Here is a 27,879-nt window from a genome sequence, read left to right on the forward strand (position 1 = left end):
TCGTGGCCTTATTAGTTGGCATAGATACAGAACTTGAAATGCTTGAGTAAGTACTGTACCATGCAGATTTGACACAACACGTAGGTTAATTTCTGCAGTCGTAGTGTTTCAAACATCAAGCCTTTCAGGAAAGAGTTACTTCATTGTTTCATGAGTTCCATGAGTTTCAAGTTATATATATATGAAACACTAACAATTTCATGCAATATCTGTAAAAAGGATTTCCATTTGCCAGCAACTCAGGACACTGATTTTTATGATTAAGATTGTTTCTCCTGTACAAAACTGGGCAAATTTAACAAAAGTTTGTCCACTACTTCTAGAGAAACTCACACTAGTTACACACGTAGATAAGAATTTTTAAACAAAGGCTATAAACTAAATGCTGATGGGCACATGATAGTCTAAAAATGTCCAGTTTAGATACAGAGTAAATTACAATTATGGGACACTTTAAAAGAATTTTAGGACTTAAGCATAATAAGAAAAACCTGCTTTGCAAGGTTTGCACTTTTTGTAAGGCTCCCACTTTTTTTTTTTTTTTTAAACGAGTCCCTCAAACCTCTTGGAAGAAAACAGTTTACTTTGCCTGCTTTTAAGGGACGTTTACACTTGATCACAGTATCAAAGAAAGAAGTATGAAAGAACAGTTATGAAAGATTTCCCTTCAGTGCATATGAACAAGGATGAACAGCTCTAAACAATGAGTCCAAATATAGTGTGAAGAATCCATTATCACTAAAGCATTGTTCTCAAGAACATCGATAACCCTTCATGTAAATAAGCACCCCTAGATTTTCTAACATTTCAGCTGGGTCATTGTATGCCTAATGATCTTGAATGTCCCATTCTTTGACTATGGACAACTATACAGTTGATTTGTGATTACATTTCTAGAAGAAAGCACAGCCAAGATCTCGAAATACAAAATAAAGTTCTTTTAAAAAAAGCCAACAAAAACAATCACAAACTGGATCTGTACATGGACATTGGTGTGGTTATGAAAAACGTGATGCATACCAGCAGACCATTAATATAGCTTTGCTTTAAAAGGAATGGGGTTTCCAGTCTTTTCCCTTCTAACCCAGGTAAATGCAGTCCACGATTGCCAAAGCCCACCATGAGGAGAGTGCTTTGAAGACCCCTGAAATCTTCACACAGTTCAAACAAGATCTACTGGCTGTCTCCTTCAACCCTTCTCTTGCGAACTATAACAAAACAGAAAAAGATGTATTTTAAAATATTATAATTGTTACTACATTACATATTTCTACATCATTGGAACGTAGTATGGTCCCCTACTTTGTATTGCAGGAGCATTATCCACCTTTTTAAGCATATGCATTAGCAGTGCTTATTGTGCTACACAAGAACAGATTCAAATGTTTTTTAGGAGAACTGTAAAGTAAAATTCTTAATGTCTCCTATAAGTAAGCAGATTTAACAAGTCAAGTCTTTTTTATTGCCATAGTTTACATAGCTTTGTAAGAAACAAGGTAAAACTTTCAAGAATACCCGGTAAGATTTACACACATTCAAATTTATACACACTAAAATAAACAAAGCAAAATTAAAAAACAACTTCAAAATGTTATTTTCAATAGCCTAAAGCATTCAATTTATTAATAAAAATATTCAAGTTGCCAGAAAACGCTAGAGCAACAAAGATCCGTGAATGAAATCACCAATGCTCACATGCTGCTCTGACTTTATGTGAGATTCACTGAATGCTTTCATATTCCCCACTCATGCAGTGAAAGACAATATGCACACGGTTTCAGACAAAGAAGGAAGGGGAAGTAGTACAGCACAGCATAGACAGAGGAGAAAGATGCAGACTATTTTCTTTTTGCATAAGATAGTAACGTACAAAGAAAAGTGAAAGACTGAGCATCTTGGTTTTCAGTGCTTGACACCCAACCAGGCACTAACAGTAACCATCTCGGAGCTTCAGGGCTGGAGAGGTGTAAAGGTATTTGCAGAAACTTTTACTCGGATACTCCAGACTAAGAAAGCAAGGAAAAACAGGAGGCAAGATATCAATAGAAACATAGATTTCCAGCAGTCAAACACTAAAATGAGAACTAGCTGAAAGAGAAGTCTTAAAGGAGAGAGACACCCAGAGTGGCAAGAAAAAAAAATAACCTGTTTGTAATTAATTTTGAAAAACAGCTATGAATGTTGGGTTTAAGTACCCTTCTTATTAGTGTGAGGGCATATCACACTAATAAATATAAATACAGTCTTTAAAAGGCAATTAACCTTATCTGAATTAAACCAAATAATCAGAACTATTATTTTCTCTTCCCTCACCACAACTCATCTGAAATACAAATGCTTTCCCCTGTTTCTAGACTATGCTAAAAATCCTCACCTCATGCATCTGCACATCCTGCAACAACATTAACAGAGAATATCAAGCAGCAGCAGAAGAATAAGAGTAAAAGCACAGGAGAAATCTGAAACTCATTGACTTCTATTTTTCTATCCTGTTTATAACAAAGGAAAACCTGGAAAAACAAAACACCTTTAAATGAACGTGCATGGTACAAGCTTTAAGAGTTACTCTCTACTGACAGGTCTTACCCAAGTCATTGTTTTTTGTGATAGCTGCAGCTGCCCTGGCTCGAGGTCCCTGTTGTGTGAAATGGTATCCAAATTTAAGGATCTTGGTGTTTTCTTCAAGCATCTTGGCAATTTCTACTTCTGCAAGAGTGCCCAGCTGCTGCCTCTATTTAAAAGAAAGGCACACAAAGACAGTAGAGCAACCCTCATAAAACAGAGACCAGCATACCTCCATATTAGTCAATAAATACCTATTTTGTGCTTTTTAGAATAATGGAAAACTCATTAACATATCTTTATGTATGCTAAAGCACAAAGAAGCACTGAAGTGCTTTTTCACAAATGGATGTCTATGAAAATCTTAACGACAAACATGCATGGCATAAGATACTTAAAATATTTTTCGGTGTTTATCACAAGAAGCCTAAAAGCACTCAGTCAACAAGGACAGACAGCATGTAAGCACTATTAATTATGCTACCACAGTCTTACCTGATTATCAATTTTGATCTCTGTCAGTGTTTCATTGTCTTTCAGTGCATCAACCAGTGCCAAAATTCCAACTCCAGTGATGAAGTTTGATTCTACGTTTAAACTTTTTAATTTCGTGTTTACTCTCAGCATATCTGCAAGAGCCTTTGAATGCAAGAAAGCACCATTAAACCTTTGAACTGTGCTACAGTGCATCACAGGACTGAGCAATGACCACTCCCACTAACTAGTTCAATAGGAGCAACACGTTCACAGATGCACAGTGTAACTTTGCAAGTATTTGCTTCTTGAGACTGAAGTGAGTTTTCAACCACGCATTATCTACATTCTCTTTTTAATAGTACTTAGTCAAGAGAAGGCCTGTCTTACTCTTGTTACAAACTAAAAAGCTACACGGAATATAAACTGCCTGAAATTAGCATATTGGACCAATTCCATTTTGTAAGCTTTCACAGCACACAGTGAGTAATACAAGCTGCTAAGTAAAGGTCAAAGAAAGAGGGTTAAGCCAACTGAAAGGAGAATTAGATATGGTTAATTTGTAAACAGGAGATCTGATTATCAAAGTGCTTGTGTCTACATATTTGGTAGGGAGCAAGAAGAAAAAACAAGTGAAAACAAAAAAGCATCAGACCCCAAAAATCAGCCCCCTTCCTTCTCATTACAAACGTTTCAGTTCCACTGAAAAGGAACTTTTTAATTGACCCAAAACAAAGCATTCAAATGCTTGTTTATTCACTTAACTGAATGTTTTAAACGATTGAAGCTAAAACAAGTGCAAAGGATTGTCCCCCACACAGTTGTTAGTGCTGTTTTCTTACTTCTTCATGCACAAATAAATAAGGAACTACTTTTGATTCAGAATAGAAAAACAGGACCAAGTGATAAAGACTTCAGTTTCAATTGTGTCAAATGAAAAGCTTTTAATGCCAATGCTTTAAGCCAACCTTTGGTAGAAGGAAGATTGGAGAAACAGTTGTTGGGTTTTTTTTGTTTTTTTTTAGAGTTATCTTCAACCAAAACTCTACTTAGCTGAAACACATGATGAGCATTTTCAACCCCAAATGTGTTTCCTTTAAAGTTGATTTTGAATATACTACTTATTCATGGCACGAACATTAGTAATCAAAGAGTTATGAAAGAAAGAGAAGCAGGAAAATGAAATTCCCATTCATCTCGTGACTGCACTGCTGTTCACTCAAGTAATTGTTCACCAACTTCGATACAGCAAAGGTTTGCTAAAGTAAACATACAGTACAGAGTAAGAAATTAATCATTTTCATATTGAAAATTATGCACACACACAGGACTCTGTTCTATCCCTTACTGCCATCTTTCCATCCTAACTTCCCTTGTATGCCACTTGAGCACATTTGCAGAAGTACTTACAACAGCGACAGGATCATTACTTCGGGTGGCTGCAAGGCTAAAATTCTTCACATGTGTGTTGGTTTCTAGAGCTTTTGCAAATTCTTTCAGTGTTGGAATTGGTATGTTCTTGAAACAAAAATAGCATTTCAGTCTCTTGAGATGCATAAGTTTAACCCCCACCCTCCAGCCCCCAAATTCTTCCCTTGCCTTATTTTCTTCACAGCACAACACTCTAACTATTGCTGGTCTCCAGCAGTCTCACAGTAAAGGCTTAGATGTATAGCTACATACAAGATGCAGTGGCTGTTAAGAGTCAATAATTCCATAAAGAAAAGTCACCTTTATTAAACTAATGCCAATGCCATAAAGGAAGGGTTAGAAGATATTTAGCTGACTTGGAAATGTAACTGAGCTTACGTGAACTGTACATTCTGCTTATTATCAAGTATCACATTAACCTCTCAGACACAGGAAGACACTCAGAGCTCTAAGCTGGTGAGACCAATAGAATCCCATTCTCTGTTATATTAGAAATAATCTCAGAATTCTTCGACAGTTTTCACAAAGTAATAAGAACCAACTAAATGTATAAGGAATAATTTTAGATATTAAATACAGCAGCAAGTTTTTCAGCTTATTATATGGCAGTTTTGTTCTGTTACCTTTCTAAACGCTCTGGCCAGTACTTCACTGTTGTGCAATGTTCTTAAATCATGCATTTCTTTTATTGCCTTCAGTAAGAGTAACAAGTAGCCTAGGCTGCCAGTGAGACAGTGCAGAAAGCAACAGCAAGGCAGGAGTGCTACAGTTCTGTTCTCTTACAGGTATATATACACACACATATATATACGTATATAGGAATGTTTAATCAAGTTAAAAATCAAGTCTTAAGAGTTGATAATTGCTGCAGCTCTTCCATACAAGAATCAGAAGAATGTTAGATACAAATACAATTTTGTTTGCAATAGCAGTAACTGAGAGCACACTGCTTCACAAAGCACAAAGGATTCAAAGCAGTTAACTCCACGACAGTGAACTGCTGGAACTATCACCATCTTGGCACCAATAGAAACCTGGTTTGGCAGTAAGAAAATCTAAAAGTCTCAGAGTAAGCATTTCATAAAAGATAACAAGATGGCATATTGCTTTATCTCAGACAAGAAACCTGAAGCTAAATTGCACTGCAATGCTTTGCAGGAACACTTCTATATTTGAAATAAGTCCATTGTGGCCCCTCATAGAATTGTACAGCTTTAAATGTCTTCTGCCAAGAAGTAGCAGTGTATTTATTGCATTATTCAGGTAATTACCTTGATATTATTTAAATTAACTTCAACAAGACGGGAATCATTATCTTTAATCCTCTGCAGAGATTCCTCCACATTTGTGGGGTTTGGTGGTTCATCAAAAACAGGTAACATTTTTTCACCTTTTACTATATCTGAAAAGTAAGGGATACAATTGCAATCAAACAGGTTACATACATTCACTGTAAACATGATACATGTGGTAAATATTCATTTATTTTCTTAATGAGAGATCTATGTATGTATTTCCTCAGACTTGCCATCACTTCCTCACCCAAGATCATTTCTGACTATATTTTTTATAAAGTTCAGTTCTCCTCCAATGTTCTCACAGCCTTTCAGCTTTTCTTGTGCATGAGGTTTTTTCCAGAAAAAGGATTCATAGGATATGAATTACAAACACACACATTAACCCTAAAGGCAAAGGCACCATAATGTTCTTTCGCACCCACTTTTATCCCCCAAGAAGAGAATTAATTACAGAATAGATTTAAATGTACATAGGTAATCCCACTCTTACCAGAACTCAACTAGAGACATTACAAATATATATCTTATCAACGTAAAATGCATGTCCTATAGAAAATGCTAGTGCCACAGAAAATAGTTAACACTACAGCAAGGGTGTGCAGAACAAATAATACATTTATTTAGCACTTGGGCAAATACTTACTTGAAAAGCTGTCTTTGTCAACCCCATTACTGCTTCCTACTATATCACAGAACTGATTGTTTGTTATCAAGTTGGACATTCCCAGTATAGCTGTCAAAAGGGAAAAAAAAAGAAAAAAATCAGAACAAGTTTAGTGTCCCTGCTAAGTCAGCATATGGGCAGAGTTCCTTTAAATAATAACAACTAAAGTCCATAAAACACCAGATCACCAGTACAATAGCCCTGAATCTCTTAATTTAAAAAGTAGAAAAACTTTTAATTTAGTAGAAAATAATTTTTAATTAGCTTTCATGTCTTAGAAAGTTTCAGCCTCTCCAGGTTCAGGTAAAAAAGTGCAGTTCAGCCAAAGAATTCTTGACTAAAGCTTTAAGAAAATAGGTATATACCAACACATATGTATGAAAAAGCAGTGGTGAACACATAAGAACAGCCAGTCTAAGGAATGGACTGAAAGGGTTTGAGTCTTAAAATCGGGAACCTTAAGGCAAAATACTCCTATACACTAGCACAAATGAACAAAGATAATACACTGCAAACAAATTAGCATTTAGTTTGACCTACACAGTAGTTTCTACTACATTTCAGGTAACAAATAGCCTCTAACGTTAACTGTACATCTGTTTTCTAAAGATGCACCAGCCCAGCCATACTTCCAAAACTACCAAAGAAACGCACAGCACTAACCTGCGAGGTCGCATAGCTCTGTGTCTGTGGCACTTGTCAAGGCTTCCTCCAGTTCTGGATCAAGAGCAATTTTTTCTTCTGCATAAGACTGGGCAGGCTTTTGCTTTGGGATAAATATTTTCCCTAAAGGAAGAGAAAAGTTATAGATCACTTTGCATTACGTTGCTACTTATCTTTAAACTTCTCTGTTCATAAGGGATACATATAACACTTTAGAAATCCTGAGAAGAACAGCATGGGCAACAAAGGAATGAGATCTCTTCTATTTGCTCCTGAAAGTCAGAGATGAGGAAAAGGCATAAACAGGGATATAACATTATTCAAGATCTGAGCTTTTCACGAGTCTGTATCATGACTCTAATCTTACTTGTTTCTCCTGAGTATCGGGGGTAAAATGTAAGCCTGCATCACACAAACAATGCGTTTATATATAAAGTGCCTGCAAATAAAATTTAACCTTACTAGAAAACAAGGACAGATTCATTTAAGTGCATCAAGGGAATAAGGGAGCCAGGCAAAGCTGTAATTCAAGTATTTCTGAGAAATAAGTTATCTAAGAATCATCTGAAAACCCAGAACTGAATATTCACAGCAGTTTTACAGCATATACCATATTTCTGATTTCAGATGTCAACTTAAGAAGTTAAAAAAATGAAATGCCTGAGATGCTTAAAAAAGCATGGTTTGAGAACAGCAGAAAACAAGATAATTAAGTTATCTCTGGCACAAACTGCCAAAGACAACTTTCTAAAATGATGTTTAGACACAAGGAAGGTCACAGAAGATTTGATGAGAAAAAGGAACAAGAGTGATAACTACATGTCACACCAACCTTTTAGCCACTACAGTCAGGTAAAGGGGAAAATTGTTTAAGGGTAAATTTATTATAAATAGAGGCCTAAGTACTTAGCATAATTCCTGCGTAGGTATTTGGTCAAAAAGATAGGGTAAAAAAAAATATCAGAAAATAAAGTTATTCTAATAGCTCTCCAGTAAGTGGTTCAGACTGGAATGATATGGATTAGCCCTTCAGAACAACAAAAAAGGTTACAACAGCATAAGAAACAAATAATTAATATAGCTAGTAAAAGCTTTGGTACCAGATAACAGAACAAACCTGATACATTTGGCAGAAGTTTTTCACAACTGGAGAATTCTAATCTTAATAGCTATTCAAAGTTTTTCTGTACTGTTAAAGACCAAGAAAAGTCAGTGAAGGTAAAAAGCAGTATATTTATGAGATGCACACTGGTCTACAAGTTTTGGTCTACAATTATATCTTATCAAAGACAAGCATGATCCACCTTGACTGTCACCATCCATAAGTGTTCAGCCTCCCTGCCTGAGCCACCAGAAGCCAGAGCTGAGGGGACACAGCTTCCAGCAGCACTTAACTGCTTCCAGAGGTGTAAGGCTGCGTTCATACTCTGAGACATCTCAGTTAATTCAGGAATCCACCCTTCCATACCCACAGTAAGTCATTTCCACACGCTCCCATGGAGTGCACCAGCTCAGCCCCCACCCAGCAGCAGGCCAGCTGGGCAGGAGCCAGGAGCAGAGTATTTTTCTCCTTGTATACTTGCTAGTGGATCTTGTTACATGTTTGGACTAAACCTAACTTTAGCGTTTTCCCTCCTAGCGAGAAGATGCATTAAAGGAAACCTTTAGCTTACATTCTGGGGAAATTCTGACTAATAAATTAAAGTTTTGGTTTCACCATTTCTGAAGACAAATGATGACAACCCTAACACCCACCCACCTTTCCTCTCTCTCCAAGTCCCCACCCTAGATTACAATAGTTTGTGGTTCATTTTCTTTTTAAAGGAACTTCAGCATCACCACTAGCATAGAACACAATTTGAACTCTTCAACGTCAGGCTGATGGCAAACGCTTGTTGCCAGCAACATGCTATTTTTGTTCCTGGGTTGCTATCACTTTGGAAAGCTGCATATTTAGAAGTAAAAAATAAATTGCATCATGTAACTGTTCTGACTATGAACAGGAGCTGAAAGCAGCTGACATGTTGCCACAGATACCTCAGTTTTGATGGAGAGTGTAAAAGGAAGCTTGTGGCAATTCAAGATAAATAGCAAACCTTCATAAATGGAAGGCACAGGTGATAAATGTGTCAGATGACTTTGATATAGCTGACACAGTACATCTTCTGCTCCCACTTCAATGTATCAGTACCACCTTCTGGGGCAGGAAGAATTTTCAACTTAAACTGGAATTTTTGAGAGATAAGAGAACACAACAAGGCTTCCATCAATCTCTGAAGCACTCTGAACAGCAAGCACACGACCTAAAGCCTTTCATCATCTGCATTTGTGTTGTTCTCCGTCAGTAACACAGATTAGCAAAGAAGTAAGGCTGTCAGAGTACAAGGAGGAGGAAAGGGAAATGGTGAGATGGAGTGCCTGAGCCTACACTCATATCACGACTTGCAGCATCAGTGCATCTCACACTTTTCTCCATATTCAGCTGGCTTCTTTTGTGAACTCCATGTGAATTCTGTACAAAAACCTCTAGGGTAGCTGAAGAATTCTTGGGCCTCTGTCGTGTAATTTAATAACCTGTCTTGTACAAAATAATAACCTATCCTTGTAAAAAAATATATGAAAAGCTTACAAGAATTAAAATGAAATTCTAAGATGACCAATCCTACAAATTTTGCTATTTAAATTTCTCATTCACTTTCCAGATGGGAAAAGATAACTACACTGTGCAAGAAGGCACGTCAAAAATATCAGGCACAGACTTGTGGCAATAAGTGTCTGTACAGCATTCTAGGAAAATATTTTATAGAACATTTTTCCAGCCCAAGATACTCTATGATTTCACAAAAAAACATTGAATGACACTTTGTGATCCTGGAGATACCTCCTGTGATTATTTGGAGTAAATTAAAATCAAACATTCCCAAGTTTTCATAATTTCTGCTTTCAACACACGACTTACAGTGCAGTGTAAGCATCCGAAGAATAGGTGCTTTGGCAGTGCTTTGGGATCTCCCCCAGCCTTAACATCAGCACTTGACAAAGCCTTCTATTCTGCTTCTTTCAGGAAGAAATTCAGGAACACAGCCTCCTATCTGCAGATCTGTTCTAATGCTTTCGTTCCACTGACACTCCAGCCTGGCACTGAACAATCCAAACCAGAGACATTTCACAGCCCTTTTCATCTTCTCAAATCCATTCAGCCACTGATTCTTATTCCCCACCACAAGTAGTTTTGTAGCAGGCAGGGGGTAGGAGAAGCAAACAAGGCTCAATTAAAAGCAACTTCCTATGTTTTATTTCCTATGTTTTATGGCTTTTAAAACCAAATTCACTTTAACCTAGCTCAGTTCCATGTCTAGTTCATCACACAGGGCTCACAATAAGGGAACTACTTTTTCTGATGTTAACTTTAGTCATTCTTAAGTTCACAGGTTAGGATCTTCAGATTCTAAGCATTTGAATCCTGAAAAATTAAGACTAAATTTACCCATACCTACCCAACTCATGGGACAATCTTAAAAAAAAAAAAAAAGGTTTTATTAAAGCCAAAATGTTAAAAGCTGCTCCCTTCCAGAAGTGCAAATTGCAGCCAACTCCAGGCACATGAACTGGCTCAGGAACAGTCTTTGTTATAAACCAGGTCACACCCTTGTGTATACAATCTCTCATTCACTCGCCCTAGCCCAGAGTTCAGAGATTCACAGCATGTACATGAGAGCAAGTCCTTCCCTGCTTCTAGCAATCAGCAAATACTCAAAAAACAAAACAAAAAAGACCTCTGCATCTCTGGGGACAACGATGTAACTCAAAGCCTGCTGCCAAGGCAGTTTGGAGATTTCCTCCCCACACCCCCTCCCCCCAATGTTCTTTTGTTTTGCTTTGTTCTATAATACACATCTGCACAGCCCATACAATGAGCAGCTTCTTCAGCTCTTAGGTGGAACATTTCCAAATAGCAGGGATTTGATCACACAAAGAAACACAGCATCCTCCTTGCTCTCCATCCAACAAGGACACCATGAAGATTAAACAACACAACATTTAAAAAAAAGCAAGTTTCAGAGATGTCCATATGACCTCCATAATAATTATATATTCAGGTGTTTTATGGCTTTGAACACCTTAAATAGTAACCTAAGTCTACACCTTGGGATAAGTCACAGTCCAAGTTACATAGCAGCAAATCCCACTAAAGGCAGGAGAGCTGGGTGACGTGTGTTGAAGCACACAAGTCACCACACGCAGTACCTAAGGTGGGATGGAAGACCTTGCACCACACACTTGCCATTGCCAGCACCATTCCTCCACATCCCACAGCCCAGAAGGCACCCAGTGACCACGAGCAGCAGGCCAGAACAAAGCCCCACAGCACTTTTGCAGCTCTCTGATGAGGAGAAGAAACCAAGTGTGACCTGAGGACAACCTCCTGTCACCAGCAGCTTCATGAAGGGTGTGCAACATCTAACATACCCTATATACCTTACATTCACTAAAGATTCAGCAGTACAGAGGTTGCTATAATCCATAACTCAGCCACCACGCAACAAATGCATGTTCATCAACTTGCTTACAAGACTACATAAATATTACTTTTATAATTCAGCTTACAAGAGTTGTGTTCCTCAGTGTCTTATTGAGGAGCACTGCTATCCATGATTTGGTTACAGAACACGTGGCTGTGAATTGGAACAGCTTTGTACATTAAGGTTGGTATATCACATGCTGCTTTGTTCCAGGGCTCTCATATGGTGATCATCAATTCGACAAGTTGTTTCTTCAAAGCTCCTACAAGATATTAACTTCATTTCACAACACATAACACATTTCCTTTAAAGACTATTGACTGAAAGGCAAACAGGGAAGGCTGCATCCCAAATTCAAATAGTGACTGAGCACAGCACAAACCAGCCAGGCAGGTCAGCACCAAAATAGCTCTTGCCAGGTGAGAGTGTCAACCTAACAATAACTTCTAGACAATAGAGAAGGGGAGGAAAAAAAAAAAAAGCAGAAGTCACACAAAAAGCAAACCTATGCAGAACAAACACAGCCTGGCAGGAACACTGGGGGAAAGTTGGAAGAGAAAACTGCAATATGAGAAAAAGACAAAGCCTAGAAGTACAAACCTCATTTTATTTAATACTTTGCTAATGCTTTACACTGCACATCACAAATGTCAGGTACACTTCTGCTTCACACCAGCTGCAATAATTCTCACATTTTGCTGTTCATAGAAGCATGGAACCTGAGTGAGCTGAGTAGTGAGCACGGGCAGGGCACCAGTGCCCAGAGCCAAACCCCCCCTTCCCTTGCTGGGATGGGGCATCCTGCTCACTGCAGCATGCCTTGGGAAATCCTTCTGGCATGTTCAGAGACACATACTGAGACAAAGCCAGTTCTGTTTAAATTATTACCCCGCTGGTTTCATGAATCTCTTGCTTGAATTATTCGTCAGGCAACAATGGTTCACTGTATGGTTCAACACTCAATTGGAATGGAATGTGACTGAAGTCATTACATCTTGTTTAAAAAAAAAAAGTATATTTTAAAGGATGTTTCTAGATACAAAGTGAGGAACTGGAAAAATGAAATATAACAATTTAGGGATTGTTAAGAATCACATTCATTCAGCACTGTCCATCTCACTGTACTGGGACACTTTCTGCCATTTTCCATCTTTCACATCTGGCAACACAGAAAAAAAAAGTTAAAATAAACCTGGAGAATTCACAGCACCTAGCAGTGAAAAAGGTCAACCTTGCTTTCATAACACGTTAACTCAAAATGAAGTAGGACAACCAGAAGAGAGGATTTTCATTTGCACAACAGTAGGCAAACAAGGTCACCAGGGGTGGTAGGAACCCAGGGTGAGCTCCTCTGAGAAACCTGCATGTGCAGTCACCAAGATAGACATTGGTTCTACTGCCAGAAGAATAGAGAGAGAAGGATAGATTCCTCCTTTCTTACTCCCTGAAAGGAGTAATTAGACCAAATTAGACCAGTGAGAGCAGCTAGGCATACACAAACATGACAGCAAAGCCTGACTCACAAAAATGGCACCAAGAAAGCTACAACTCCATCTCTCTCCCCGAGAACCTTTGACATCCCTAATCTTCAGATCTAATTTTCTTCTTCTGAAGTAGCAGCATAACCAAAATGTTCCGTCTTCCCCATTCCATAATTTACTAGCTGTATTTATTTAGTCAAACAGAATAGTTATGAGCCAGCCTTTTTTTTCCTCCTCTTAACATTAAAGAAAACCACATAAGGATGGTTGTTTTGTTTTGTTTTTCATCCATAGAGAGTTCTTACCCTTATCAAGTCTTGCTCTATTCCCTTTCCAGTTTTCACATCTTGATGAGAGATCACAAGATCCTAATGTAACATACTAAGTTACACAGGATTGCCATTTTAGCACAAAATTGACATGAACACAGCAACAAGTCAAAACTGCAGAAGGGAAAATATTCCTCACCTACTCTGCAATACAGTCAGCCTTCTTCCCTTCTCCCTCTGATTTAACAGGGGCATGAATTTCCACACTGAACACTTGAATTCACATTTTTTCAGTTTGGACAAAAGCAAGCTACATTTCATTTTCAACATCATTTTCTTCCTTCATGATATTAAAAAAAAGTAGGAAGTTATATAATAAATCCTCTTCAAAAGATATGGGAAATTTCATTAACTAAATTTACATGTCATATTGCAACATCCAGACTACTATTTAGTAATACTTCATTACATAAAGGAAGTGACATTGGAGCTTTCCTAACCAAGATCTGTGGTAGAGCTGGACCCTTCTATTCTCCTACACAGTTCTCACAGATTTTATCAACCAAAACAAGCAGTTCTGCTGTATGCATGCATACATAAGCAGGCTTTAAAGAGCCACCAAATGGAATGAAGCACTAGCACATCTTGATGGGAAAAGAAGCATATGCGCAAAACAACAAAGTGCTCATTAGAGGAAATCCTCTCTGACCAACCTTAGTCCTGAAAGGGATTGCCCAAACACAAGAGGCAATGCCACATACTTGGACTCTCCCTAATATGTGCTGTCTCCGCACACACTAGCAGACGTGTCAGGCTAGCAGCAGGCTGGGGAGGAAACACGGGAGCATGGGTACTGCCCACAGAGGCAGTGGGGCAGGGAGGACCAAAATGAGAGGTGCTTCCCTCTGCACCCAGTGCTACCCAGCATCATCCTTCACTTGGGTACTTGCATAGATGCAGTCAGGAATCTCCTCCGTAAGTAACAAAGTGCCACAGTCCTATTTCAACAGAAAAAAAGCACTAAGCTACACAATTAAAGCAAAACAGTGTAGTAAGGAAGTACGACAGGCTGTACTGCACATGTTATAAAGTGACAATCTCTGCATTCCTTCAGGAAGGAGAGCAATGTTGAGCTATAGCTATCTGCACAGACAGAGAAAATGCAAATACCCCCCAAAAAATTCCACTGAATCTACTGCACAATTACAATCACGTACACAAATTCAGTAATGAATCAAGACTCAAGTCTCAAATAAGCAATGATTCACAACAGAGATTTCAGTAGAATTACAGGGTTTGGTAGCAAACCCTTAAGAAAAGAGGAACAATTTTTAAGATAGGAGCCTATTCATACTGAGAAGTCAGGATACAGTTCATATGGCAGCTTTGTCAAGTCTTGCTGCAACAAACCTGCCGTGGTGCTGGGGACGGTTCAGATAAGCTAGGACGAGCAGCACACAAACACTGGTGACAACTAAAAGCCTCCTCCTTTGTGAACAAGGCCAGCACAGGCTGGGAGCTCCTGTCCCTATCAGGGATATTCAGTAAGGCACAGGAAGCTTGGGAACTCATCTTGTAAAAACATAAACAATCTATTCTTACAACATAGAAGTGCACTTTTTTTTTCTCCCGAAAATAAAAGCAATTCACATTGAGCTGATGAGAGTACTAGGAACCAAAAGATTGAGAAACCCAGGCCTTAATGATACATCTGTTCTATCAGGTCAGTGTTTCCACAGCTTTTGCATCATAAGCCACTGCCAGATTTCAAGGCTTCTTGCAATGTTAAGTATATAACTAATAATAACTATGCAATCTTATTAAAATCTTTCACTAATGATACCAGGAAAACAACATGATTGCTTACACCACTTGTTCAAAAATGCTGTAGGCTAATAAGGCCCAACATCACTGGGTACCTACCATGACACATCATTCTAATGCTATGTTTTAAATTCAGTCTAGTATTGCAAATATCACCGTCTGTACTCAGAACCACGGGGCATAAGCCAGAGGCACAACAGTATTTGTTACTATTGATACAAATCCAGGGGTAGCTCTTACTCAGAGAACACCACTCCCATCAGAACTTGTGAACCTTGGTTAAATCTTTTGAATCTTATTTTTTTTCCCTGTGCTGTGCAAACAGCACACCAGACCCAGTGTCACATAAGGCTAGAACAGGAAGCACTCTGCCTTTGCACAGAAGCAGTCTGCAGGTTAATAAAGCAGTACAGCTACCAGAGCCTCACCAAACTTTGGTTCAGAGTAGCTCTAGATAGTCCACCTCAGAAACGTCATAACTACCTACACAGGCAATGGTGTTGTTACCTTTCTTTTCTTTTGTAAAAGGCACGTAGTCTTCCCTGTCTTTGTGCGCAAGAGCTTCCTTCTCCAAATAGGCAAGGAGTCGTTCCCTGTCAAAAGGACCTGAGGCCTTTTTAGCAGTCTGGTCTTTCTGTCGGAAGCCTGCAGGCAGAAGTGCATTCTGCAAAACAAAATGGAGCAAATAAGTACAGCTTAAAAAGTCTGAGTGAACCTGTTTAGGTTCATTTCTTCTCTCTCTTCCTCCTCCCTCTCCTCAAAGTTCAAGCCCAACATCTTTAAGTACAATAGCTCCTAGCACTAGGTTTGCTAGTTACTTGGTATCTCTTTTCTAGAATGGACACTGTTTAAATGAAGATAAACAAACTTCTGCTTACAGTTTTGACAGTAAGAAGACTGCTTCCTCCACTGCTAATATCCATGTACTTAAGACAACTGTCTGCGCTGCTCTTTGTTAACACCATCAAGTATTCCTACTTTTGACCTGACTCAAGTTGCTGTTTTTTAGCATTGTTTAACTTTTTTACTTGCTATATCAACATATTTCAGCTACATTTAAAAAAAAAAGAAAAAGATATTCAGGCTCATAAGAAGACAGTCAATCACTTTTGCCTGTTCTCCTCTGTTACAATGTCTATAAACCAAAGCAAATTAGAATACCAGGATTTTTTTTTTTACTGTAGACAAAGTTCTGAAGCAATCCCTGAATATCAAGTTGAAAGTTAATCCTGGTGCTAACAAAAACAAGAACAGAGAGAACTGGGAGGTGAAAACACTGGCCTTGGATTCAGACTTTATCTACAGGATCTATATAGGACATCACTCAGCTCTTCATAACTGAAGGCTAAAATATTCTTTATCTAACATCCCACATTGACAATTGTCCAGGTGTTGAGAAATTATTTGCCCTCTCTTTGCAAAGTCAGCAAGGTACAAGAATGGGAAGAGTCAAGCTGCTAGATACAAGATGAGGAATCTTTAGAAGAGTTTAGTGCCTTCCCTCTCCCATCCAACAGCAGAACAAAATAGAAATGGATGCAAAAGGGCTGTTAACCATCCAACACTGGGAGCAGGAATAACAGGCCTAAGTAAATTCTTTCAGAGGTCACTTAGTGCAACTTTTCAAGTAAAAATAAATCCCACACAACTCCTGCTGACAAATCCCTATTCTGTTTTCCTCTACTGTGGTTGCTTTCACATTGCAAACAGGAAACAACCCATTGAAACACTTTATACACATATGTATCCGTAAATAAGACTGCTATCAGACTAGGAAAAAATTCCATCCAAGATCATACTAACTACAAGCTGAGTTCAAGTAAAAGAAATTCTCAAGTTATTGCACACTAATTTATGAACTAATGAAAATAAATAACTTTTCTCTGCTAATACCTACCTCAGGGTCAAGATCATCTAAAACTGTTTCCAGCTGTTTCAGCTCTTCTTCTGATAATTTGCCGAGGATGTCATCCTCATCAAGATCTTTGTACTTGTCCAAGTCTTTTCGAAATGGGAGTGTCATGACTTGGGCAGTAGCACGTTGCTTAAAAGCTTCAAAACCTGAGTCTTATTCTTAACCAGATCTATAAAAGGAAAGAAGGAATATTTTAAAATAAATAGCCATAATTAAGGTAAATATCCCAATTAAAACTCATCTTTAGCTTCTAAAAGCATTTCTGAAAGGGAAGCTGTTAATCTGTTATTCATATTGATCTGATGTTCTATGAAAGACAGAGAGCTCGGAAGTCTTGTTTCTTCCCTGAGCAGAATCCCACCCCATAATGCCCTCTTCTGCCATCACATCAATAGCTAAAACAACAACAACACAGAAGCAAGCTAAACATAAGATCCATTTCTATATCTAATTATCTTGATGATAACTCCAAAGCTGTATTTCTCATGGAGCAGGGCAGGATGTGGGGTGGGAAGGAGACAACAGTTATACGCTGATTTATAAGCCCAGCTAAATGCCACTAGTTTTTACAGATACTCATTCAAGAGAGCAGCTAAGACATTTTATTGCTTATTGCTGCCACTGTTGTTGAAAACCAGTAAAGGAGAACATCAATACAAACAAGATATTTGGATATTAGTGACTCATATCCTTGCCTGTTATCTACAGTGGAAGCAGAGGATGTTTGTTAATTACATCACTGCAATTGAAGTACTGTTCTGTTTGGTCAGATGAAAATTAAAGCACCTAACTGCTTAGAGAACACAATGTTTAAGTAACAGTAGCCCACTCAGTCTTGCTACCAAAAGGGACATAACAGGCGGTGTAATTGCCCCCTAATATTAGAAGGACCCAGATTTCTTCTATATGTAAAGTAGATCCTTCTACAGTACTTCTTATGTCCTAAAAGAACACATTTACCAACTTTGATCCAACAGACAAAATGCTCAAGCATTTGAAAAAAAACAAAAAAAATGCAGTTAACCACAATGACGTTTAAGCAGGTAAGTTATTTTTTTCTCCAAGATGTTCCAGGATTCTCCTGATGCTCTGCAAAATTCTTGCTTCAAGTTGAATGTGCATGCACACACAAAAAGGGGAATTTGAATGATTCCCTGCGAGCAAGAGCATCCACAGTGCATTTGGAAGCTAAAGCAAAACCCACACATCTTGGCTAATTAGTACCTAACTCCATTCTCAGCTCTAAGGAAGTACCAAGCAAATAAATCAGGCATTCAGCAAATGCTATTTGTTCTATGGAGCCCAAATTCCAGTTCAAATGATCACATCACATACAATAACTACGATAACTCAATCCTGGACTTAGCCTGCACTTCAAAAGCAGATGAACAAAGTTATTACCTCTTAAGTAAAAGGGCTGTATGGACATGCTATACCAAGGGACTGGGCTTACAGGATTCCTTCTCCTCACTTGTTTACACACAGCAAGGTCTCTCTTTGAATACTGGCAGTGACACAGACATTGAGATATTTTAATTCAGAGACACTGAACAGAGCTGAGCACGTGAAGGTTCACCAAGGCCATTGGGGTAGTTGTACCTGAAAAGCCCATCTGGCTTTAACAGGACTGGTAAACTTCCAGCTCCACCAACATCTGCAACCCAGTGAGGAACATATTTACAGCTATTTTCAGCACATCTGCTTTTGAAAAACATTGCTGATACACACTCTAGTTTGCTCCTAAACTGCAGTTGACATCAATGGGACAACTCCAAGGCTGAACTACCAACACAGAACAAGATCTCTCAAAAATAACAGGAGGAATTCTCTATCTTGTGTTAAGTTACACTGAGCAGGTGCTCATTAGTGTTCCAAAAGTAACCAAAGCATCATCTCTCCTGGCTGGTGCACCACATCCTACAGCCCTACGGCATTTGCTTCTGGAGCTGCATGAGAGCTGAACAATGACTAGACTGCTGCTGCAGCACATGTCATGCAATCTGCATGCAAACTTCTCATTCCTAGAGCCTTAATGTTTTCCTCTTCTGCACAATTTAAAACATTAGACACTATCATAAGAGAAAAACATTTCCTGCAGCCATCTACACAGCATTGTTAGTGACCAGGCTGCACAGCCTGAGTCCTAAACCAATGTGCTGACATTTACCACATTTCTGCATAGCCATTTGCATCCAAATATTAAAAGGTGTCATTTTAACTGGTAATTACAAGGAGCAGAGTACTTATCATGCTGCACAATAATGCTCCCCTTACTCTGACCAAGAGTAGCATGGCATAACCATACATCCAGGCAGGCTGCACTTCCTCTCTATAAATAGTTGTAAAATGCTGTCACTCAGAATTAATTACCTTCTATTTACTGGATTTTCATCTTTCCTATTGGAAAATTACTCATCCTTTATAATTCATTAATGTCCAGGTCATAACCCATAGCCTCACTTGTCTTTACAGTATAACCAAAATGTCCACATCAAATCCTGGAATGTTTACACACACATGAAAAAGAGGGGGGAAAAAGCATTATAGCAAAAAAAAAAAAAAAAACAAAACCATTAATCTGTAACAGAGACCTCTCTTTAGCAAGACAAGAATCACCTGTCACATGGGAAATTCAAAGTGTTTTGGCCACATTTTCTAATATCTATCAAAGTATTCACAATACGTATGTACAATGCACTAAAAATCAGGTTTTAAAGCATGGTGCCAGGAACTCTCATTGCCTAAAAAGGACACGGAGGCCAGCCGAAGTCATCATCTAATCAAACAATCCCCTCCACCTCCCACCGAACACATCTGGTATTCTCATTTGCCTTCCATTATTCATGGTAACAGAGCAGTTTAGAAAGACACACAAATATATACATCAAAAGGCTACAAATCAACAGAAGGGGCAGTAATTTGGACTGGGAATATTACTGGCACATCTTGCTGCAAAATGATAACCAGCAATTTTGGCTTTGCAAATACTTGGCACTTTTTGATGAACAGAGCTGTTTTTTGTTTTGTTTTCTTTTTCCTAAATATCCTTCTTATAGCTTTACCACAAAACTACTACATGCATAAAGCATCTACAGGGCTAACCTTTTTATCACGTACATCATTATCATGTAGAGTAAGCACTGTGTTCTAGCAACTTGATATCACATAAGAAACATGTGAGGTAGTGGAAATAGCCATCACTTCCAATCAAGCAAGTTTTAATTCACTGGCTATTAGAGAAGATATTATATTGGAAGATAGTTGTTCATTGATTCATCAAATAAGGATGTGAGAAGAGAGTAACAACATTATTTTAGGCCATTTTATAATGACCAGACTCACCCCTTGAAAGGCTGTCAAGCAACTTCCATATGCTTGATCTACAGTTAAGATATTTTTGTTTTAAATATGCTTTTAGATAGCAGAGAACAAACAAGCAACTTTTAAAGCAATGACTCGTCCTCGTGAGTCATTGACTCGTCCATCGTGAGTCCTCGTGATCAACTGCTTTGGAGTCGGCACAGCCGGAGCTGCAGTGGCTGATTGAGGTACAGGGTGGGTTTTCGGGAGGTTCCAGTCTCTCGGGAACCGAGTGAGAGCAGGCAGTCCCAACGGCTGTTCTCGCGAGAGGTTAACGAAGCGTTAACGAGGCGCAGGTGTTAACGAGGTAGGCGTTAACGAGGCATAGGCGTTGCCAGGGTTTCAGCGCCCTCGCCCACACTCCTCAGCTGAATAGGGCTGAAGGGGTATATCCCTGAAGGGTTCAGGGAGGGCCGCGAAGTATCACATTACAATTCATATCTATATATATATTATTATAAACCATTATTTATTTATTTACTCTCAATTTTTTTTTCGTTTCTTTGTTTTTATTTTTTTCTGTCATGGTCTCTACAAGACAGAGGGCTTGCCTTAAGAAGGCTGTGGCGACCCAGACAGAAGGTCTGCCTAGAAGTGTGGCTACACAGGTCTCTGGTTGCAAGGAGTGTCAGAGCCTGCTACTACTAGATGAGGGTGCTAAGCAGTTCTCCTGTGCAAGGTGTGAGCAGGTTGAAGATCTGCTTAACATGGTGGTTGAATTGAAGGAGGAGGTTGAGAGACTGAGGGCCATCAGGGACTGTGAGAGGGAGATTGACTGGTGGAGTAACTCCCTAGAGTGCCAGAGAGAAAGGTACCAGGGAGATCCCCCACAGTTTCTGGTGGACTCCCTGACCTATCCCCGTAGGGCAGAAGGGGGATATCTGAGGGATAGGGAGGGCTGGCAGAGAGTCCCTACTCGGTGCCGTGGGCGATCTCCCCCTCTGCCTCCCCAGTGCCCCCAGATACCCCTAAGCAATAGATTTGCAGCATTGGAAGTTGAAGAGGTGATAAGGGGTGAAGTGCAGGAAGATTCCCGCAGGAGGTCACCAATGGCAAGGCAGTCACCTCCGTGCATTGAGACTGCTGCTACTAAGAAAGAAAGGAAGGTGATCGTAGTGGGTGGCTCCCTTCTAAAGGGAACTGAGGGCCCCATTTGCAGACCAGACCCAAACCGCAGGGAAGTGTGCAGTCTCCCTGGGGCTCGAATCAGGGACATTACTAGAAGACTCCCGGACTTGATACGCCCCACCGACTACTACCCATTACTAGTAGTTCAGGCAGACTGCAATGAAATATCTCAGAGAAGTCTGCGAACTATGAAAAGAGATTTTAGGGGATTAGGGCGATTAGTTCAAGGGGTGGGAGCACAAGTGGTGTTTGCTTCCATACCTTCTGGGGCGGTGAAGGACACAGAATGGGCTAGGTAAACACAAGTGATGAATAACTGGCTGAGAGGTTGGTGTAGAGATAGACACTTTGGGTTTTTTGACCATGGGACAGTTTACTCGGCTCCTGGCCTGTTATCTGTTGATGGGACACACCTATCCCAAAGGGGGAAACGAGTCCTAGCACAGGAGCTAGCTGGACTCATTGAGAGAGCTTTAAACTAGCTGTGACGGGGGAAGGGGATAAAACAGGGCTCTCCAGTAAAGAGCCTAAGGAGGCTGTGCTGGAAAAAGGGGCGAGGCAGATATCTCAGCTGAAGTGCATCTATACCAATGCACGCAGCATGGGCAATAAACAAGAAGAGCTTGAAGCCATTGTGAGGCAGGCTAACTATGACCTTGTAGCTATTACAGAAACATGGTGGGACCTCTCCCATGACTGGAATACTGGGATTGATGGCTACAAGCTCTTCAGAAGGGATAGACAGGGAAGAAAGGGTGGTGGCATAGCTCTCTATATCAAAGAGTGTTTTGATGTTGAAGAACTAGTGGTTGGAAATGACAAAGTAGAGTGTCTATGGATAAGGATCAGGGGGATAGTCCTTAGGAGTGACATCGTGGTGGGGGTCTGTTACAGACCACCTAGTCAGGATGAAGAAATAGATGAGATGTTCTATAAACAACTCGTAGATGTTGCACGATGGCCAGCACTCGTTCTCATGGGGGACTTCAACTTCCCTGATATATGCTGGAAATACAATACTGCGCAGAGGAAGCAGTCCTTGAGATTTCTAGAATGTGTGGATGATTGCTTCCTGACTCAGCTGGTGCAAGAGCCTACCAGGGGAGATGCCTTGCTTGACCTACTTTTCACTAACAGGGAAGGACTAGTAGGGGATGTGAAGGTTGGAGATTGTCTTGGCCAGAGTGACCATGAAATGGTGGAGTTTGCTATTCTGGGTGCCGTCAAGAGGGTGACTAGCAAAACTATTACCTTGGACTTCCAGAGGGCAGACTTTGACCTGTTCAGGACACTTGTTGCAAGGGTCCCTTGGGACTTGCTCCTGAAGGGTAAAGGGGTCCAGGAAGCCTGGATGCTCTTCAAGATGGAAATCTTAAAGGCACAGGAGCAGGCAGTCCCGGAGTCCTGTAAGTCAAGCCGGAGGAGCAAAAGACCAGTGTGGATGAACCGGGATCTTTTGTTGAGACTCCGAGAGAAAAGGAGAGTCTATGTCCTCTGGAAGATGGGTCAGGCTACTTGGGGTGACTACAGAGAACTGGCCAAGATCTGCAGGCAGAAAATTAGAAATGCTAAAGCCCAGCTTGAAATTAGGCTGGCTACTGCTGTAAAGGAGAACAGGAAACCCTTTTACAAATATATTAACAGCAGGAGAAAAACTAAGGAAAATTTCCCTCCTTTACTCAACGAGGCAGGCAATATAACCACAGACGATAAGGAAAAGGCTGAGGTTCTCAATGCCTTCTTCACATCTGTCTTTAATAGACAGGACAGTTATCCAAATGGTACTTGCCCTGACCTGGAAGTCCGGGACGGGGTGCATAATGCACCCCCTGTGATTCAAGCAGAGACGGTCAGAGATCTTCTCCTCCATCTGAACTGCCACAAGTCCATGGGGCCAGATGGGATCCACCCAAGGGTGCTGAGGGAGCTAGCAGAGGTGATTGCCGAGCCACTTTCTGCCATCTATCAGCATTCCTGGTTATCTGGAGAGGTCCCACAAGATTGGAGGCTTGCCGATGTGACTCCCATCTTCAAGAAAGGCCGTAAGGAAGACCCGGGGAACTACAGGCCTGTCAGCCTGACCTCGGTATCAGGGAAAGTTATGGAACAGATGATATTGAGGGAGATCACACGACACGTGCATGGCAATAAAGGGATCAGACTCAGCCAGCACGGGTTCACCAGGGGCAGGTCGTGCTTGTCCAACCTCATCTCCTTCTATGACTGGGTGACCAGACAGGTAGATGAGGGAAAGGCTGTTGATGTAGTCTACCTGGACTTCAGCAAGGCCTTTGACACGGTCTCCCACAGTATTCTCCTAAGGAAACTGGCAGCCCGTGGTGTGGACAGGTTCACTCTTCTCTGGGTGGAGAACTGGCTGGAGGGCCGTGCCCAGAGGGTAGTGGTTAATGGAGTTAAGTCCAGCTGGCGTCCTGTAACGAGTGGTGTCCCCCAAGGGTCAGTTTTGGGGCCCATCTTGTTTAATATCTTTATTGATGACCTAGACGAGGGAATTGAGTGTACCCTCAGTAAGTTTGCAGATGACACAAAGCTGGGAGGATGTGTCAAACTGCCTGAGGGTAGGGAGGCCCTTCAGAGGGATTTGGATAGGCTGAACAGCTGGGCTGAGCAAAATGGGATGAGGTTCAATAAGACCAAGTGCCGGGTCCTGCACTTTGGCCACAATAACCCCATGCAATGCTATAGGCTTGGGGCAGAATGGCTTGAAGAATGTAGAGAGGAAAAGGACCTGGGGGTGTTGGTTGATGCTCGGCTCAACATGAGCCGGCAGTGTGCCCAGGTGGCTAAGAAGGCCAACAGCATCCTGGCCTGTATTAGAAATAGTGTAGCCAGCAGGAGCAGGGGGGTGATCATCCCCCTGTACTCAGCTCTGGTACGGCCGCACCTCGAGTACTGTGTTCAGTTTTGGGCCCCTCACTACAAGAAGGACATTGAGGCCCTGGAGCGTGTTCAGAGAAGGGCAACAAAACTGGTGAGGGGCCTGGAGCACAAGTCTTATGAGGAGCGGCTGAGGGAGCTGGGATTGTTTAGTCTGGAGAAGAGGAGGCTCAGAGGAGACCTTATTGCACTCTACCACTTCCTGAAGGGGGGTTGTGGTGAGGAGGGGGTAGGCCTCTTCTCCCTGATAAGTAATGACAGGACGAGAGGGAATGGCCACAAGTTGCGCCAGGGAAGATTTAGATTAGACCTCAGGAAGCATTTCTTTTCTGAAAGAGTGGTCAGGCACTGGAATGGCCTGCCTAGGGAGGTGGTTGAGGCACCGTCCCTAGCGCTGTTCAAGAAGCGTTTAGATGAGGTGCTAAAGGACTTAATTTAGTAGTTGGGTAGAGATAGTGATAGGAGGATGGTTGGACTAGATGATCTTATAGGTCCTTTCCAACCTTATGAACTTATGAACTTATGACTCTCCAATTTTCTTTGCAAACTTCTGTCATATTTAAGGACATCACTTCTCGGGAACCTAACAGGAGCAACTGTAGCAATATCTCACCCACAGGAAACAAGCCTTGCTGAAGACCTCTGTAAATGGTTTCTGTAACTCAAGTATTGAAACAGAAGCAACCTCAGGAACAATGAAGCAAGCTGTTTTTGGTCAGCGTGTTCACAGAACTGCCTTGAATCCCACCTGCTCCCTCCGATCTTTCGCCCCTCATGCCCCTGCTGGAGCAGCAAGGCCACAGGTGGCATTTCCCAGGGGAATTTCCACTGTGGCAAAATTACATATTAACTGCTGATGAACATGTTTTGCACTCGAGTTATCTTTATGTATCAAACCAAGAAGACAAATGACTTAAACTAAATGCTCCTGCCCCAGCAAGCTTCCTAGGACAGTTTGTAACCCTGAGGACCCTGTGTCAAGGCAGCACTGTGCCAGAAGACTCTCAGACATCCCCATGCCCACCTAGAGCAGGGCACATGGACCTGGCACTGCAGCTGTCCCCTGGCTGGGTGACAGGGAGCCAGCAGGTGGCACCTCTCCTGCACCTGCATCTCTAGGAAGTGAGAAAGCTGTTCTGGGCTATTTTCCTACATAAACAAGCCTGAGGCTTCATTCTGCTCACACAATCTGCTCAGTTCCATATAGAGCAAACAGAGCCCTCACAAGTTCGCACACGTCAGTACAGCAACACAGGGATGGAGGCGAACAGAAAGCAGCATAGCAGAATAACAAAAACACAATGAGGGATAGACGTTTCCATGGCAAAGGAGATGTGAGAGCATTTGCACTCCTGCTCAGTCCTACTCCAAAGCAGGGGGCACCCTGGATGCACACAAGGCCCGTGTTTCAGTACTGCACTCCTGTCCAACTCCACAGCTGTGTGGAATTAAGGCAGCAAACTTGCTAGCAGGGGCCTCCAGCAACAGTGAGGCCACCAGCTGGTGCTGCTCAGTGCAACCTACTCCTGCACACCTTGGGAGAACCTGTCACCCACCACTGGGCAGCAGAGCCATGCCATTATTAACCTAGGAAATACCATTGGGGGCAGCTGGGGCCAGGGATGGCAACCCAGCAGATCACCACAGAGGTGATGATCATCACAAAGGTGATGGCCTGGCAGCACACCCACCCGCAGAGCACCGCCAGACCTGCTCATCCAACAGGCCGCAGGGCAGGTGCTGTGATCAGAACAAAAACAGGGTGGGGATAGGGCATTCCAAGGAGCCCAGCTTCGTGCCACATACTGGCCAAACACCCCATTATCGCTGATCAGGTGGACATTCCTGCAGCAGAAATCTCAGCCCCAGGCGATCCCCACTCACAGCGCAGCACCACTGCTGCAGGAGCCTTTGACCTCAGCTTTTCAGGCAACCCCTGGACTTTCTTCACCAGAGGTGGTGATACACAGTATTCACTCCCAGATAAACTTCTACAGACCATTTAATTAAAGGGAAACAAATCAGCAGTACAAGCTAACAGAAGGAACGTTCATATGTTGGCGTTTACAAAAGGGTGCAAAACGTACGAGCCTATAACTCAACAGCAGAAGGGATTAGCATATTCCCGTTGCATTGCTCGTTTTCCTGTCGCCTTTCACCTCGAGCATCCGAGGTCGGGTTTTGGCACCTGTGTTTAACGCGTTAAAGCCGCAGCAGCGCGGTGCTCGCTGCCGGAAGACTCTCACGTCAGCACCACGCCGAGCAGCCCTCCCTCAGCGCCCGGAAAAGCGCTCTTCCTCACCGAGCGCCAGCAACAGGCAGAAAACACACGGCAACTTGACAGACCTGCGCTGACCAGACCCCACAGGCAAAGCCGCCGCTGCTCGCGGACCGCACGGCCGAGCGGGGCAGCGCACAGCCCCGGGCCCCCGCCCGGACGAGAGGAGCCGCGGGAGCCGCCCAGCCCGGGCCGGAGCACGAGAAGAGGGAGCGGGCGGGCGCGGCTGGGAGCGGCCCGAACCGCCGGAGCCGTGGGAAGGACGCACGGAGCGGCGCAGGGGCCGCGGAGGGCAAAACGCGCCGGGCCCGCGCCCCGACCCACCCGGACCCCTCCTCCCGCGGGCAGCGGCCGTTCCCGGGGCAACGCTCCGCTCGCCCCTCTCCCGCTCCGCTTCCTCTCCGCCAGCGTTACCCGGACGGCCCAACCGACCTCCGTCCCGGTCCCGGTCCCGGTCCCGCTCGCTCCCCACTCACCCGGGCGGGAGGGCTGCAGCGATACAGCTCCCTCAGCTGCCTCCCAGCCGCGATGCGCAACACCAAACCGCGCCTGCGCGCCGCCCCCGGGCGCCACGGGAGCTGTAGTCGCGCGGCCGCGGGCCGGGCATGCGCGGGGGGAGGGAGGCGGGAATGCTTCGCTCCCTGAGCGCCGGCGGTTCCCGAGCTGACAGCCCAGCGCGCCTATCCGACGGCAAACAGAACGCTCTGCAAAGGATGAGCGGCTGTGGGGATTGTTCAAAGGGCTGAGACGTAGCTTCAGTCACCCAGGGGTGAGGGAAGTGCAGCCATCAGTTCCTATCTGGGAACTGATGCAGGATATTGAGAGGAAGGACGCTGATAGTAAACTGCATAACAAACGGCGCCTGAGCCCTCAATCCTATAACACTCGGACCCTCAATTCCCTATAATTTGTGATGAGAGCGGCCCAACACAGGCTGAAACAAAGTATGAGGGGGGAAATCACATTCCTTCCAATGGAAGCAGTGACTCCATTTGAAATGCGTTTCTGCAAATCCGTAAGCACAGGTGAGGTTTTTATTATTTCCATTCCTGCCACAGCAAGAGCAGAGCTCACTTCTAACACGTATCTTTAGGACTGATCATGCTATGGA

At 42.2% G+C, this 27,879-nt stretch overlaps 1 protein-coding gene across 2 annotated transcripts; it reads right to left on the bottom strand.

Moving 5' to 3' along the window:
* Positions 1-806: 806 nt before the first annotated feature.
* LOC136046943 (tropomodulin-3) lies at positions 807-27,334 on the bottom strand. Of its 2 annotated transcripts, none has more exons than XM_065733846.1 (10): positions 27,245-27,334; positions 17,087-17,273; positions 15,697-15,853; positions 7,093-7,215; positions 6,409-6,498; positions 5,739-5,869; positions 4,447-4,554; positions 3,058-3,201; positions 2,587-2,731; positions 807-1,208 (listed from the first exon to the last, which is right to left on the bottom strand). In XM_065733846.1, the coding sequence occupies exons 2-10, from the start codon at positions 17,210-17,212 to the stop codon at positions 1,174-1,176; spliced, it is 1,059 nt and encodes a 352-aa protein (XP_065589918.1). In that variant the 5' UTR covers positions 17,213-17,273; positions 27,245-27,334; the 3' UTR covers positions 807-1,173. The 2 variants fall into 2 exon arrangements, with proteins under 2 accessions (XP_065589918.1, XP_065589919.1); XM_065733847.1 differs by lacking the exon at positions 27,245-27,334 and adding an exon at positions 27,201-27,217.
* Between the last annotated feature and the right edge of the window lie 545 nt (positions 27,335-27,879).

The sequence above is a fragment of the Cyrtonyx montezumae genome, unplaced genomic scaffold, assembly GCF_038088225.1.
Source record: "Cyrtonyx montezumae isolate F1298 unplaced genomic scaffold, pur_monq_1.0 scaffold_17, whole genome shotgun sequence".
Taxonomy (NCBI): domain Eukaryota; kingdom Metazoa; phylum Chordata; class Aves; order Galliformes; family Odontophoridae; genus Cyrtonyx; species Cyrtonyx montezumae.

Excerpts from the sequence above, each read along its gene's own strand:
- LOC136046943 (XM_065733846.1), bottom strand. The coding sequence starts at position 17,212 with ATGACACTCCCATTTCGAAAAGACTTGGACAAGTACAAAGATCTTGAT. Across the intron at positions 7,216-15,696 it reads TTTTACAAAAGAAAAGAAAG|GGAAAATATTTATCCCAAAG; the intron begins GTAACAACACCA and ends CTCTTCCTTTAG. Across the intron at positions 1,209-2,586 it reads CACAAAAAACAATGACTTGG|TTCGCAAGAGAAGGGTTGAA; the intron begins GTAAGACCTGTC and ends GTTTTGTTATAG.